Raw genomic sequence first — 16,148 nt, forward strand, 5'->3', positions numbered from 1 at the left:
GTAGCGGCGCTTGGCTCGGGATAACATGTGCATATTGTATGCTGATTATAAGTCCCAAAGGGTGTGCATGCATGAAGGGACCAAGCCTCAATTGCGTCTTATGTGCAACCATAAGATAGTAAACATCGTCACTCAAGGGCAATCAATGTATCACAAGCACTGAGACATAGCTTGGCCGTCCTAGAACATCACTTTGCTCATGTTTGTGTAAAACAAGCATGACGGGACATAGCGGCCGATGGGTAGATAGGTGCCTTGATGAGGTATCTTAGTTAATGATACCTAATAACTAATGTATGATGAAGGTTTAACTAGTATAATAAGGCACGTGTCATTGTAATTCAGGTATTTGATCTATGTAATTTTTGCCAGTTAAAAATCAGGCATCATCGGGCATCATCAGGCATCAGCATCTTATGAAATACAACTTGGTGCTGGCCAATCAGGTGATGTCAATAACTCTGGTTTCCATTACCCCTAATTCTGGCAATTTATATATAATTGTGACTAAGCACTCACCTACACCCTGGAGGGGTGGAGGTGAGTGCTTAGTCACAATTATGAGGTCAGAAAGGAGGCTGAGAACCATGTTTGTTTTGTTTGACATATTTTCTCCATAAATTGCTACAACTCAAAGGTATTGTATAGCAATACAGAAAGCTTCATATCTATCTGAGGATCCTGTAAGATCACCTGATTCGATCTCCCTCATATGAGTCCACAACGTAAGTGGGACAAGACAATAGACAGCCGGCCCAATTAATGAGAGGAAAGGTCTTTAGTCTACTGAGTGATACAAAGTGAAAAGACCAAGCAGGTCTATTTAGTTTTAGTGCTTCTTATTCCATTATTGTTTAAGGCTGGATCAAGGATTATGGATCATGGGCAAAGAATTTCAGTATTGAGAGTAAGGACTATAGCACAACTACCTAGGGAGAGAAAACCAATCAAGATATCGGGTAGTGAAAAAAACATTAGTTGAGTATGGTAATGTGGGATCATGGTGAAACTTTAAGCCTCTTGGAAGGGGGGGGGTTGGGAGGTCGAGTGATCAGGGCAATGATGTCCCGGGAGAATTTACGCTATACGGTGGTATCCTCCCCAACGAGCAGCCTGGAGGGCATTTCCGTAGAGTCCACCCAGGGCGTTGACATCGGCTCCTCGCTCTAGCAGCATCTGTGCGATATTGTCGTGTCCCCCGGCACAAGCAGCCTGAAGGGCATTAACGTCGCGTCCACCATAGGCGTTGACATCGGCTCCTCGCTCTAGCAGCATCTGTGCAATCTTGTCGTGTCCATCGGCACAAGCAGCCTGGAGGGCATTTCCGAAATGTCCACCCTGGGTGTTGATATCGGCTCCTCGCTCTAGTAGCATCTGTGTGATCTTGTCGTGTCCTCCATAACAAGCAGCCTGGAAGGCATTTCCGAAATACCCACTCTGGGCGTTGACATCGGCTCCTCGCTCTAGCAGCATCTGTGCTATCTTGTCGTGGCCTTTGTAACAAGCAGCCTGGAGGGCATTTCCCCAGGTTCCACCCTGGGCGTGGACATCGGCTCCTCGCTCTAGCAGCATCTCTGTGATCTTGTCGTGGCCTTTGTAACAAGCAGCCTGGAAGGCAGTTCCGAAATGACCACCCTGGGCGTTGACATCGGCTCCTCGCTCTAACAGCATCTGTGCGATCTTGTCGTGGCCTTTGTAACAAGCAGCCTGGAGGGCATTTCCGTACTCTCCACCCTGGGTGTTGACATCGGCTCCTCGCTCTAGCAGCATCTGTGCGATCTTGTCGTGTCCTTTGTAACAAGCAGCCTGGAAGGCAGTTCCGAAATGACCACCCTGGGCGTTGACATCGGCTCCTTGCTCTAGCAGAAGTTCCACGATCCTATCATGTCCATTCACTGAAGCCCACATAACCGGGTATGTTATTGAATCATCAGGTGTATTGACATCACTTTTATCTACACCAAGTATAGAATGTACCTCCTGTTCATGGCCATTAAATGCTGCTAGATGAAGTGCACTCATTACAGGAGTTTTGTCGTATGGCCTGGCTGCCTGCCAAAAAATAGGAAACCACATTGAGAAAGGTTTCCCACTCATGTCGTATAATCGATGCACTCGGTAGCTTTCTTTTTTGGTTGAAGTCAAACCCATCTTTCGTACGTGATCAGGCCAATGTGCTGCTGAATATTCCAAGAAACTTCGAGTATGTGAGCGCGAGTCGTCTTCATCGTATTCTGAATCCTCCATCAACAAGTATTTCAAACAAATCTCAGCCATCTGATCTTCCGCATCAGTCAGGCTGTTCCAGTATGCGGAATTGGGATTGCTGGAATTTTCCTTCTCAATGAGAAATTCTCTAGCTGTTTGATGGATGAGATAGATTTTCGAGTTGTTCGTAAAGACAAACAGGCCACACCATCGCCGAAGCTTGCCATCTAACCCAATTGGGTCTAACCCAGCCTGTATAGTTACTAGTGATCTTGAGCTAGTGGCAATGCCCAACGCCATAGCCATCTCTTGGATTGTCAGAGGACGCCGTGCCGCCACGATGATCTCTAGGATCTTCTTGACTCTATCCATTAGACCAGCTGGGACTCGACATAGTATCTTCTCATACGCTGCATTCACAGAAGGCGGAATCAGCGTGATCGAATCCTCTGAAGGCTGGAGACTGTCTTTAAAGGTAGTGCGGATATCATCAATGGCTAGATGTAGCCAAAGATATGTACGGTGTTCCATTTGAAGCAGCTGCTGTTCGATTCGATAATGAAGCTCTGGCGACAGTGGCACTGTCTCGGCTAGTTCTCTCACCCGAGTCCTCACCACCTGATCAATCTCTTCATGGATTTGTTCATTCTGCTCTTCCCCCTTTATATGTATATGTGGGAAGGAATCGGTGATGACTCGAAAGTGATCTTGTAAATGATCGTAGGGACGACTAGTGACCAGGAATTTCAAACAGGTTTCCTCTGTTGATGGAGATGGCTGGCGATGAAACGCGTGAAGCTTTTCGACTAACCGGCGCTGATCGGTTTCACGACATTCATCAAGTGCATCGAATATGCAAATCGTCTTGCACGATGTGTCAGCTGATGTTGCCGCCATCAAGATCCGCCAAAGCTCGTCAACTTCTTGTCGGAGCGACCCCCCATTCTTTTCCCAGGTCGGGATGGCATGTGTCAATAGATCAGACTGCTGGCTGAAGAGCTGATGAAGTACCGAACATAGTGCCGTAGCAACATTGTTTTGGTCATCATTGTCTTTGAAGAAAAAGTAGCATATTCTCACAGTTGGGTGAGAGCTCTCTAGGTAATCATCGATTATTGATCTGGCTAAGACAGACTTGCCACAGCCTGGGTCAGCCGACACCCAGAGAAGGTCGTTGCACTTGCTCTCCCACCAACGGATGTACTCAGAGCTCTGGAAAGCCCATCGACAGGTTCCCTCAGCCCGTTTAGGGTTTATGTTTTTTTGCTCCGCGTAGTTGACGACCTTGAACACTTGGTGACAAAGGCGCTGTTGATCCGTCAAGACTCTTGCTTTCTGTTCACTAAAGTGCCGTTCGTTTTGACCGTATGCTTGATCTAAGCGATGTTGGATGTCTTTCAGCTCCTCTAAGTAGTGCCCAGGTCAATCTTTGCTAACGTAATAATAATAAGACTGCGCTAGACTAACCAGACACAACAGCACTTATCCTCTTCTCGGCTTCAATTCTGTTGAGAGGGATCCTCTGTAGAAGGTCTTTGGCGTATGCAGCTGCCACCATAGCTGCATACCCTTGCCACTCTTTGTTCTTATGTGAGTCCGAGTAATCGCAGATACCCCTGATGACTAGACATGGGAAAGTGTTCACCAGCCCCGCTGCTTCCATTTCAAAACAGAGAACGTCTTTTTCTGCAGCTAGTCGATCGCGAATCAAAGCATCCTTCATTAACTGGTTGGCAGATGCAATGAGACCATAGTGAATTGCAGGATTATCTTCATGATCGGACCGCTCACGCCGCGGAAGCCAATTTGAGGCATCGTTTGCACAGGATGCAGCACCGCAATCTAATTCATGGTTGACAGAGGGCTGGAAGAGCCTATCTGTGGTTGATTCCGGACGTTTATATTCGCTGCGCAGCCGAACATTTGTGTCGAGAATAATGTCAATGGCCTCCGTAAGCTTATGGCCCTTTCTCTTATATTGTGCCTGTATTCCCGTCATCGCAGTGCGAAGTGTCGTTGGTGGCTGGTTTAGAAACCGCGTATGTTGAAAACTTTGCCCTTGGATCGACTTGCCAAAGTCGTACTGGAAGACACCACCCTGATTGCCACGAGGCGCACTGACCACGACATCGCCCAGACGTACATCATGCTTTTCGCTTGGTACGCCGCCACCGATGCCGACCATGAGGCCTACCCTGACGTTGTGAAAGGTATTCAGCATGTTCGTCGCTACATTGGCCGCGGAAGCTGTGCCATATTCACCATCCGGCAAGACGGCGATCACAACGTTGTGCTCGTGCATCTTGCCTAATGTATAGTCGTTGGTGTCATTTGGCGACACAAAGCTGGGTTTTTCGTGCTCTTCATCGAGGAATTCTTGTGCGGCAACGTATTCCACGGGCAAGGCGCATATCCAGCCCACAGTGTAGTTCCCAGGGTCCGACATGCTTGCTACTCGAGCAAAAGGCGTCGAGGCTTGCTATACTGCTTGGTTGAGTTTGAGTCAGGGATACGATACGATACACCGATCGCGTATGGTTCTTGAACAATAAAGGTAAAAAGGAGTTTGAAGGGAAGAGAGGAAAAGCTCACAAGGTTTACATGACGGAGACAAACAGAAACTCATCACCACCCCAAAAAGCTCAGCCTCACAGTGGACACTTAGCGCAGCAGCGGGCGGCAAGATGGAATATGCTATTGGTGGGAGGCGCCTTCTCTATCTCCACTCAATCAAGAACTAACACCGGGATGTCAGTCCTTACACTCATCGCGGGAAATATTGATTGCTCTACAATACATGGTTTGTGGAACAAATGGCCAATGAGTAGGATGTTTCTTGAAGTCCCATTTCTGGTAGTGTATTTGATCGGCTATATAATACGAAGCGCAGCAGCGAGCGGCAAGAAGAAAAAACACTATTGGCGGGAACCGCCGCCTCCTTGTCTCCACTCAAGGAGAAAGACAATCACCAGGATCTCGATCTCAAGAAAGCACTCATCCCTCATCTAAATTATCGCTCGATAGATTTCACGGTTCAGAAGATGAATTACTTATCATTACTAGCTTTTCTCATCTTTCATTCCTTGTCCTCGCAGTTATACTATGACAATTGTGGGTCGTGCCGTACCGAAATCTCCTCCCAAGGCATCGTAGACCCACCTTCACAGACGATCCACCAATAGTCAAGCATTTCTCGCCCAGACCTACCAGCCTCGCCAGATCACGTGCATTATCTAAGAGACCCAAAGTAGAATCCAGCCTATAACCAGGCCTATTGAGCATCAGAGTGATCCGACCCACTATACAGAACAGAATGTTTTTAGTTCCACGCTACCAGCAGGATATAAGTCTTTGCAATGTTAAGCAAAGCAAGATTTCCGTATATATAATACCTGGGAAGGCATTATCGTACAGACTAATTTCAATTTATATCAATGTTGATGTTCAGAGAAGAAGTGGCTGAAGGAAGTTCAGACACGTGACAAAACTATGGGTCTGTGCTGATGCACCTCATGCGGTGTTCCACAACAGACCACGTCCTCCTGTGACGCTGTAGTGGGACAGATATGGCGCCAAGACTTGAATCATGGCAGCTCGACCTTATTCGTGACATGATCCAGGATAGCGAGCCGTTCACTAACTCCCAAATTGCCGAAGCCGCCCACTGCACCCCACGGTCCATCAGAACCATCCGCTCGAACTTAAAGTGCTTTGGAAATGTCCGGGCACCACCCAACGGCATCGGCCGGCGACGAACCATTACTCCTCCTATGCTAGAAACTTTGCGCGAACATCTTTTCGAAAAGCCGGATTTATATCAAGATGAGATGGTGGTGTTTTTGTGGGATGAATTTCGTGTGCTTGTGACCGTCCACAGCGTAGGCAGGGCACTGGCATCGATTGGCTGGTCCAAGAAAGCCACACGGCGGATAGCGAGGGAACGGAATGCCGACTTACGGGATTACTAACTTCACACAATATCATCTCTTCAATCATATCATTTAGTGTATGTCGATGAGTCTGGATGTGATAAACGAGCTGGGTTCAGACGGACTGGCTGGTCTCCTTCAGGGGTGACACCTGTCCAAATTTCTCAATTCCATCGCGGAGAGCGATACCAGATATTACCCGCATATGCCCAGGATGGGGTTATCCTTTCGCGGGTTTTCCATGGATCAACGGATGCGGATGTGTTTGAGGGTTTCATACGGCAGCTCCTGCATCACTGCGGTCGGTGGCCGGAGCCGAAATCTGTCATCGTCATGGACAATGCATCTTTTCATCGTACAGAAAGTATCAAGCAGATGTGTTCCGCTGCTGGTGTCAAACTAGTGTACTTACCACCTTACTCTCCCGATCTCAATCCAATCGAGGAGTTCTTCGCTGAACTCAAAGGGTTTATAAAACGACACTGGCAGTCATATGAACAAACGCCGGACCAAGGTTTCAATCATTTTCTCGAATGGTGCGTTGATGTCGTAGGGGCGAGGGAAGAAAGTGCAAAGGGTCATTTCCGACATGCAGGCTTAGCTATTGAGGAGATTTAGTGACTGAATAACTATATTGTTGTTGCTTGCTGCAGATTATACAAGCCAGAACATCTTTCAAATACCTAATAGCGATCATGTGCTTTCAACGAACAAGTCCCCCGCTTCCATGCTACATTTATTGTTTTTGACCCAATATATAATGTCACCAACAAAGCGCCGAGCGATTCCTCTCTTTACCCCATTCTTGATGAAGAATTCAGGATCCTGATCCTCATGAACTTGCAGCAAGTCTAGTCCATCCCCCAGTGCAAGGTCACGGGCTGTACGGAATTCTGCCTTCAATTTCTCATCACTCACTTGTGATTGCTGCCACTCACTATATTCAGCAACAGCAAGGTCACGTAGACCGGGAATATCAAAAACTTCAGCGATATTCTTTCCAGCAAACATGGCCGGCGTGGAATTCGGTGTAGCTGGCACAGGAGAATGAGAAGACGGCGCAGGGAGTACGTTTGTGATATTGATAGGCGGGTAGGTCGTTCCAGTCGTGCAGTGCTTAGATCCTTTTTGCCTCTCAAGTCGCTGTTGCTCCTGTGTATATAAACCTTCCCGTATTGTTTCAGGGACATCATAATGGGAGTTCAACACTCCGCCCTGCTCCACAAAATTGACAAGGCCCCTCAGATTTTGCGCGGTAAGTTTATAGTGCTTTTTGCTGACAGGGTCTCTCCAACAGTGCGGTCCCAGCTCGCATGGTCGCCCAGAGCAACGCATCAAGCTATAAACATGAGCCCAGGCAGCCGGCTGCCCATTAGCCTCCTCTTCAGCATTGATATCTAGGTGTCGATCAAGAAGCATGCGCTGGGTAACTGATGTAACGCCTCTTTTATCGGTTGCTCTGGAGCCAGACTTCACGCCTTGGATACCATCGGTATAGTTAAACGAGATATTGAGAGTTAGCTTCTTCCCAGCTGAGAATAGATCACCCCAGGAGAGAAGTTGCTTTTCCACAGTAGGCCAATCTACATCAGTTTGGTCAAAACAAAGAATGAGATCTTGCTGGGTGCGGCGATTCACAGATACCACGATAGCTGTGTCATCTAGTTCAACCCTCCTTTGCGGAAATTTCTTGCCCACAAGTTCGTTCAACTTTGGCTGCAGGAACAGACGCCAATAGAACCGAGGAGCCAAAACCAGGTCTTGCTCTGTATTCTTTCTGACAACCTTGTTGTTGAGAGTCACTTTCCACACAATCCAGTAGTGCAGATAAGTAGGTGGAGATTCGTCATACGACTTCCCCTCCTCCCACTCGGATAGTTGAAGTAGTGGTATCTGACTCGGCTCCGACTGCCTATCTGGCAAGGCAGGTGATTCATCACCCAGAACGTTGTTATAATCGATAGAGCCAATAACGGGTGGTGTTCTGGGTATATGGTATCCTGGGGTTGGTGCGAATAGCGAGGATTGGTCCGATTGATCAAAGGTGTCAAATCGTAGGTCGTTTTGAGTATCATAAGGGCTGCAGGCCATGCTTCCGGAACTAATGTATAGCTTCGTCAGAAATACTCATTGAGAGATACCGCGGAGCCTGGAGTCTTGAAAGTATCATTCCTGCGAAGCGTACCTGGAGAGAGCGGTGGTGTTGAACACGACAGAGAAACAAGGGACTTGCGTTGTGAGTTGACAGGTAGTGGGAGACCATTGTGCCAACATCAGACATTGTTGCCGCGGGCCCACTTACTCACCCCAATGCTCAGTGAGCATGATCGTGTCGAAGTGTTTTGATAGTTGTAGACTCGGGGGCATTGGGGTATACGGAATTGCACGTGACAGGGCCAGGCTTGGTTGGGTCTCGGCTACCAATCAGTAAGTTGCGGTGTCAGGGGTCGTCTCCTTCACCAGGTACATGCATTACGTTTGTTTTGTTTGCACTATGATCTACAAGGTTCCATGGTATTCCATTCAGGATCGACAATGATTCCCAATTAGGATAGGGCAGAGTACCTTAATCTTGAGGGCATCCCTAATTTATCGGTTCAACTGGTTTAAACATCAAGTCAGGTGTCAATTTACCATTTTGGAAAATATAATGCGGGAGAAAAATGCTCAGCACTTTGTAGGCTGAACTGTGCACAGTACTAGTCTATCATGACCAATAGAATATGATGATTTCTCAATAGTGTCACTTGGATGGTTTCACGTATGCATTTTATTTAGTAATCATTGTGAACTGTACAGTATCTTGAGTAAAATCACAACTGTAACGATACCGTAAGTACTATACAGTACTTGAAGCTGTTGGCGGGGCCTGTCAAATAATTTCCTACACTAACACCTTGGCAGTGGGGCCCGAAAATAGAAAAGCTATGCTTGGGGCGGAAGCTGATTTCGCTGATGACTGTATTCATACCGGGAAGCAGATTTCGCTAGTGACTGTATCTTCCACAATATATGGGAGATCACTTGGAGGTTTTCGAGTTCTACTGTAGAAGAGGTTAAGCCCGAGTCAACGACAAGCCGCACACGTCGAGGAAAACGACTTTAGAGCTTTGCGGAGTGCCACGTGGCGACAATACCGATTTCCTGTACTGATTGAGAGTGATGGCGGGACGGGCCGCGATGCGAACCCCTGAACCGCCCGACCGCGACGAACGCGAAGCTTCGCCACCGCGACTGGCAAGACCGAAACGCATCACCAGACCACCCCGAATCTATGCTCAAGAACAAGAAATCGACAATGAACAGAGACAGACGCGACCTCAGCAAAAGAAGAGGACTGGACCCGAATCTCAGCCTGATAGGGCAACTTCGGATGACTCCGCGACCGAGAGCGACAACCTCGATGTGAACGATTTGGTGAAAGAGATCGCCAAACTCAGGACAGAAATCAGACTACGAGACGAGTTGCACAAGGAAGAACTACAAACAGCCAAAGCAGAGTTCGGTGCTGCCCTCGCCGGGGTCCGGCACGAGCTACAGAACCTGACAGACAGGACCCCGACATCGCAGTGCAACTCCGAAGCGTGCGCCCAGACTGGTCACGATGAAATCCTCCGAGAAATCCAATCCCTACGTGAAGAAATTAGCGCTCCCGCTTTCACAGGTTCCCCGTCCTATGCCGATGTCGCCCGCACTCCCCCGCTCAGCCACCCGAGTAATATACGGAGCCTCTCGACATCGAACACAACACCAACCACGTTCACCGACACACTCTATTGCACAATCGACACCTCCAGGATGGCAGAGAACGAAAACGAGAGGATGTCTGCAGGCTCTATCCGGGCGGCAGTGGAGACAGAGATCCGAGCGACGGCAGACCACACGCATTGGCGTTGTCGCGCCGTCACTGTGGACCCGAAGAACACGAACCGGATTAGAATAGCGTGCCGCGACGAAGCCGAGCACCAGCTGATCAAAAAAGTGGCGGAATCCCAAATCGGTGCGGGGGCACGGGTGCTTCGGGATGAGCTTTACCCTATCAAAGTGGACAGCGTTAACAAAGCCGCAGTTCTGGATGAAAAAGATGAGATCCGTGCCGGAGCAGCAGCCGCCTTCAGCGAGGAGAACGAAGCCACCGTTGCGAAAGTCGCATGGCTTAGCAAGAGGGAGAGCGCAAAAGCATATGGGTCAATGGTCGTCTACCTCACTAAAGGTAGTGACGCACGGAGACTGCTAGCCGACGGGTTCTTCCATGCTGGGGGAGAATCCGGCGTGACCAGCACCTTCGAGCATCGACCACGACCGATGCAATGCTATAAGTGCCAGGAGATTGGGCACAAGGCTTTTCAGTGCAAGAATGCCCAGAGATGCGCAAAGTGCGCCGTAGAAGGCCATCGCCACAGTAGCTGCGACCAGACAGTTCCGAAGTGCGTTCCATGCGGGGGCCCTCATGAATCGTTCAGCAGAAACTGTCGGAAGCTCTATCCGCCACGCAATGAATAAAACGCTCCGAGTGATGCAACTGAACGTGAGGAAACAGGGTGAAGTGCATGAAAGCCTCATGAACGACCAAGATACCGCAAACGCAGTGGCACTAGCGATCCAGGAACCCCAGGCGAGGAGGATTCAAGGCCGGCTCTTGACCACCCCGATGGGACATCATAAATGGACTAAGATGGTCCCCTCCACGTGGAGCGAAGGGAGATGGGCGGTTCGAAGCATGCTGTGGGTAAATAAGGATGTGGAAGCGGAGCAAGTACAGATCGAGTCGCCGGACCTAACAGCGGCTGTCATTCGGCTTCCTGAGCGACGGATTTTGATAGCATCGGCCTATGTGGAAGGAGGCAATGCCGCTGCGTTGAACGACGCTTGCGATCACCTCAGAAAAGCTATCACCAAAGTACAGCGAGACTCGGGAACGGTGGTGGAGATCATGATCATGGGGGACTTTAACCGCCATGATCAACTGTGGGGAGGAGACGAGGTGTCCTCGGTCAGACAAGGCGAAGCGGATTCGATCATCGATCTCATGAATGAATTTGGACTCAGCAGCCTGCTTAAACGAGGCACGAAGACATGGCACGGCGGAGGATATTCGGGAGACTGCGAGTCGACGATCGACCTCGTTCTCGCCTCGGAAAACTTGACGGACTCGATGATCAAATGTGCGGTCCACGGAACGGGGCACGGCTCAGATCATGTTACCATTGAGACCATTTTTGATGTGCCTTGGACAGCTCCAACGCAGACAGACAGACTGCTGCTCAAGAATGCACCGTGGAAAGAGATCAATGCCAGAATCGCGAGCACGCTAACTGCCACTCCGGTGGAAGGTTCCGTGCAGCAGAAGACCGATCGGCTGATGTGCGCGGTGTCGGAAGCGGTTCGTGCGTTGACGCCGAAGGCCAAACCGTCACCGCACGCAAAGCGGTGGTGGACGGCGGACCTGACACAACTTCGTCAGATATACACACATTGGAGAAACCACGCCCGCTCGGAACGACGAGCAGGACGAAAGGTGCCACAGCTGGAGGACATGGCTGCAAGCGCGGCGAAACAATATCATGACGCGATTCGGAAACAAAAGAAGAAACACTGGAATGAGTTTCTGGCCGACAACGACAACATTTGGAAAGCTGCCAAGTATCTCAAATCTGGGGAAGATGCAGCCTTCGGGAAGGTACCACAGCTCGTCAAAGCAGATGGAACGGTTACCACCGATCATGGGGAGCAGGCGGAAGAACTACTGACTCAATTCTTCCCGCCGCTGCCGGACAGCATTGATGATGAGGGGATTAGACCACAAAGAGCGCCAGTGGATATGCCGGCCATCACCATGGAAGAGGTAGAACGGCAGTTGCTTGCAACGAAGTCCTGGAAGGCACCAGGCGAGGATGGCCTGCCGGCAATAGTGTGGAAGATGACCTGGCCCACGGTCAAACACCGGGTTCTCGATCTCTTCTAGGCGTCACTGGAAGAAGGCACGCTGCCGAAACAGTGGCGACACGCCAAGATCATCCCGCTGAGAAAACCGAACAAGGAAGACTACACCATTGCCAAGGCATGGCGGCCGATCTCACTGCTCGCCACATTAGGCAAGATCCTGGAATCGGTGGTGGCAGAGAGAATCTCCCACGCGGTAGAGACCCACGGCCTGCTCCCGACCAGCCACTTCGGAGCCCGAAAGCAGCGGTCCGCGGAGCAAGCACTCCTACTCCTGCAGGAGCAAATCTACGCAGCGTGGCGAGGAAGACGGGTGCTGAGCCTGATCAGCTTCGATGTCAAGGGGGCCTACAATGGGGTCTGTAAGGAACGACTGGTCCAGAGGATGAAAGCGCGAGGTATACCGGAGGTTCTGCTTCGGTGGGTTGAGGCGTTCTGCTCGGGACGAACGGCGGCCATCCAGATCAATGGACAACTGTCGGAGGCTCAGGACCTGCCACAGCCTGGACTGCCTCAGGGCTCGCCCCTGTCTCCAATCCTATTTCTCTTCTTCAACGCCGACCTCGTGCAGAGGCAGATCGACAGCCAGGGAGGAGCAATTGCCTTCGTGGATGACTTTACCGCGTGGGTGACCGGGCCAACCGTGCACAGTAATCGGGAGGGCATCACAAGCATCATTAACGAAGCGCTCGACTGGGAGAAGAGGAGCGGAGCAACTTTTGAAGCCGACAAAACAGCGATTATACACTTCGCACCCAAGGCTCGCAAAGTGGATCAAGAGCCGTTCACTATCAAAGGACAGACGGTGGAGCCCAAAAGCAAGGTCAAAATCCTGGGGGTGCTGATGGACACGAGACTGAAGTACAAGGAGCATATTGCAAGAGCAGCGTCCAAAGGTCTGGAGGCAGCGATGGAGCTTCGACGTCTCCGAGGTCTCTCTCCAGCGACAGCGCGGCAGCTGTTCTCATCGACGGTAGCTCCAGTGGTGGACTATGCCTCGAACGTCTGGATGCACGCCCTCAAGAATCAAAACATAGGACCGATCAACCGGGTGCAAAGGGTAGGAGCGCAAGCAATTGTGGGCACATTCCTCACCGTGGCGACCAGCGTAGCGGAGGCCGAGGCCCATATCGCCGCGGCACGACACCGATTCTGGAGACGAGCCGTGAAGATGTGGACGGACCTCCACACACTACCTGAGACCAATCCTCTCCGCAGAAACACAGATCGGATCAGGAAATTCAGGAGATACCACCGCTCACCACTGTACCAAGTAGCGGACGCGCTGAAAAACATCGACATGGAATCGCTGGAAACCATCAATCCGTTCACACTGGCACCATGGGAAGCACGCGTACAGACTGATGATGAGCCTGTCTCAGATTGGTCAACTGTACCAGGCGGATCAATGCGGATCGCGTTCAGCAGCTCGGCACGGAACGAGCTGGTCGGATTTGGAGTGGCGATCGAGAAACAACCACCCCGCTATCGGAAAGTGAGACTGAAGACCTTGTCCGTCACGTTGAGCGCGAGGACAGAGCACAATCCGTTTTCCGCGGAGCTGGCGGCAATGGCGCATACACTCAAGACACTCGTGGGATTGAAAGACTTTAGGATCACGTTGATCACGAGCAACAAAGGGGCAGCTCTCATGCTGAAGAATCCGCGACCACGGTCGGGCCAGGAATTTGTCTGTCAAATCTACAAGCTGATGAGAAGACTGCAGAAGCATGGAAATCAGATCAGCGTCCGGTGGATCCCCACTAGCGAAGACAACAAACTACTAGGGCTGGCGAAAGAGCAGGCGAGAGCCGCGACGAAAGAAGATGCCATCCTGCAAGGACAGGTCCCCAAAATGAAATCGACGACTCTAAAGATCGCGCGTACCCAAGCAATCCCCAGCAGTAAGCTACCTGAGAGCATCGGGAAACATTCGAGACGAGTGGATAAAGCCCTTCCGGGAAAACACACGCGACAGCTGTATGACCGATTATCGTGGAAAGAAGCGAGCGTGCTGTCCCAGCTCCGCACGGGGATGGCAAGACTCAATGGATATCTCTTTCGAATCAATGCCGCCAAGACAGATCAATGTGCATGTGGACAAGCAAGAGAGACGGTAGACCACTTTCTCTTTCGATGTCGGAAGTGGACCGCGCACCGGACGGAAATGCTGCAATGTACCCACACTCACCGAAGTAACATGTCCTTCTTCTTGGGAGGGAAGTCACCCTCCGATGATCAAAAGTGGAAGCCGAATTTGGAAGCAGTGCGAGCGTCAATACGATTCGCCATCGCCACGGGCCGACTTGAGGCCACCTAGACTTGCCGACGAACTGATAGAATACCTCTTTTTACTAACCCCCAAGCCCTTGTGGCAGACGATAGACGCGCTTCAACTGCCGAGGATAGGATGTTGAACACTTGGAGAAGCGCCTTCAAGCCAGTCTACTGACCAATACTAACCCACAGGGACCGACTATGAGAGTGGAAGCTAAGATATCAAATACGGAAGGAAGTACTGTATGGGCTCCAAGGAGACACGGCGTATACCCAAACATGCATGTATTGGTAGATTAGTGATAGTTGCCCTCTCGGCTCAGCCGCCGGGCGTTAATGAATTGTGTGTGTGTGTACAGAGGATAGGACAAAAACTGATTTCGAGCGCGCCTGTATAGCTTCCAAATTGGTGAAACTGATTTCGAGCGCGTCTGTACCAGTTGAGATATAATCGCTGTACAGGTCTTTGTACGTTAATAAGGACTACTGTCTGTATGACCACGGGCTGGACGAGCCACGTGGCAGTAATACCGACGTCTTGTACTGTGACCAATGGCGGAACGGGCCGCGATGCGAACCCCTGAACCGCCCGACCGTGACGAACGCGGAGATTCGCCACCGCGACTGGCGAGACCGAAACGCACCACTCGACCACCGAACAACTACGCTCGTGAGCAGGAAATTGATACTGATCGGCGGAAGACGCGTTCCCAGCAAAAGGAGAGAATTGAGCTAGGAGACCGGCGTGATGAGGCAACTTCGGACGACGCTGCGACCGAGCGCGAAGAGCTCGACGTCGGCGGTTTGGTCAGAGAGATCGCCAAACTCAGGCGAGAGATCAGACTCCGTGACGAAATACACAAGGAAGAAATTCAGAGAACCAGAGAACAGTTCGGTGCCGCCCTCGCGGAGGTCCGACACGAGCTACAGGCCCTGACGAATAGAAACACGACGCCGCAATGCCACTCTGAGACGTGCTCTCAGAACAACCACGATGCGATCCTGCGCGAAATCCAGTGCTTACGCGAGGAAATCAGTGTACCCGTTGTTGCAAGCTCTCCTTCCTACGCAGATGTCGCGCGCACTCCGCCGTCCAGTTACCCAAGCAACATACGGACCCTTTCAACGCTGAACACGACGCCCACCACCTTTACGGACACGCTGTATTGCACGATAGACACCTCGAAGATGGCAGACAAAGGGACAGGACTGACCTCCGCAGGATCGGTCAGAGCAGTGGTTGAGGCAGAGATGCGGTCAACAGAGGACCACGCGCACTGGCGCTGCCGCGCTGTTACCGTTGACCCGAAAAACGCCAACCGGATCAGGATCGCCTGCCGCGATGAGGATGAACAGCAGCTGGTCAAGAAGGTTGCAGAACAGAAAATCGGGGAGGGAGCTCGGGTCCTCCGTGACGAGCTCTACCCGATCAAAGTCGACAGCGTCAACAAGACTTCCGTGCTAGACGAGAACGGTGAGGTCCGAACCGACGCTGCAGCAGCGTTTAGTGAGGAGAATGAGGCCACCGTAGCCAAGATTTCATGGCTGAGTAGAAAAGAGAGCGAGAAGGCCTACGGTTCAATGGTGGTTTACCTGACCAAACGCATCGACGCGCGAAGGCTCTTGGCCGACGGATTTTTCCACGCGGGGGGATAATCTGGTGTGACCAGTGTCTTCGAACACCGACCGCGACCGACACAATGTTACAACTGCCAAGGGATAGGCCATAAGGCATTCCAGTGCAAGAAGGCCCAGAAGTGCGCGAAATGCGCTACAGAGGGCCATCGCCAC

General features: G+C 50.9%; 4 protein-coding genes across 4 annotated transcripts; 2 read left to right on the top strand and 2 right to left on the bottom strand.

Moving 5' to 3' along the window:
- Positions 1-1,077: 1,077 nt before the first annotated feature.
- Positions 1,078-4,654, bottom strand: N7529_007092 (uncharacterized protein; the record flags this gene model as incomplete). The annotated part of the gene is made up of 2 exons (XM_057242619.1): positions 1,078-3,614; positions 3,676-4,654. 2 exons carry the CDS (start codon positions 4,652-4,654, stop codon positions 1,078-1,080), a joined length of 3,516 nt encoding a protein of 1,171 aa, XP_057097978.1.
- A 2,176-nt stretch (positions 4,655-6,830) lies between these two features.
- Positions 6,831-8,228, bottom strand: N7529_007093 (uncharacterized protein; the record flags this gene model as incomplete). The annotated part of the gene is made up of 1 exon (XM_057242620.1): positions 6,831-8,228. One exon carries the CDS (start codon positions 8,226-8,228, stop codon positions 6,831-6,833), a length of 1,398 nt encoding a protein of 465 aa, XP_057097979.1.
- Positions 8,229-9,299: 1,071 nt separating this feature from the next.
- N7529_007094 (uncharacterized protein) lies at positions 9,300-14,400 on the top strand (the record flags this gene model as incomplete). The annotated part of the gene is made up of 3 exons (XM_057242621.1): positions 9,300-10,513; positions 10,566-12,048; positions 12,103-14,400. 3 exons carry the CDS (start codon positions 9,300-9,302, stop codon positions 14,398-14,400), a joined length of 4,995 nt encoding a protein of 1,664 aa, XP_057097980.1.
- Positions 14,401-14,909: 509 nt separating this feature from the next.
- N7529_007095 (uncharacterized protein) lies at positions 14,910-16,013 on the top strand (the record flags this gene model as incomplete). The annotated part of the gene is made up of 1 exon (XM_057242622.1): positions 14,910-16,013. The coding sequence occupies one exon, from the start codon at positions 14,910-14,912 to the stop codon at positions 16,011-16,013; it is 1,104 nt and encodes a 367-aa protein (XP_057097981.1).
- Positions 16,014-16,148: the final 135 nt, after the last annotated feature.

This window comes from Penicillium soppii (assembly GCF_028829465.1).
Source record: "Penicillium soppii strain IBT 18220 chromosome Unknown utg000005l, whole genome shotgun sequence".
NCBI lineage: Eukaryota > Fungi > Ascomycota > Eurotiomycetes > Eurotiales > Aspergillaceae > Penicillium > Penicillium soppii.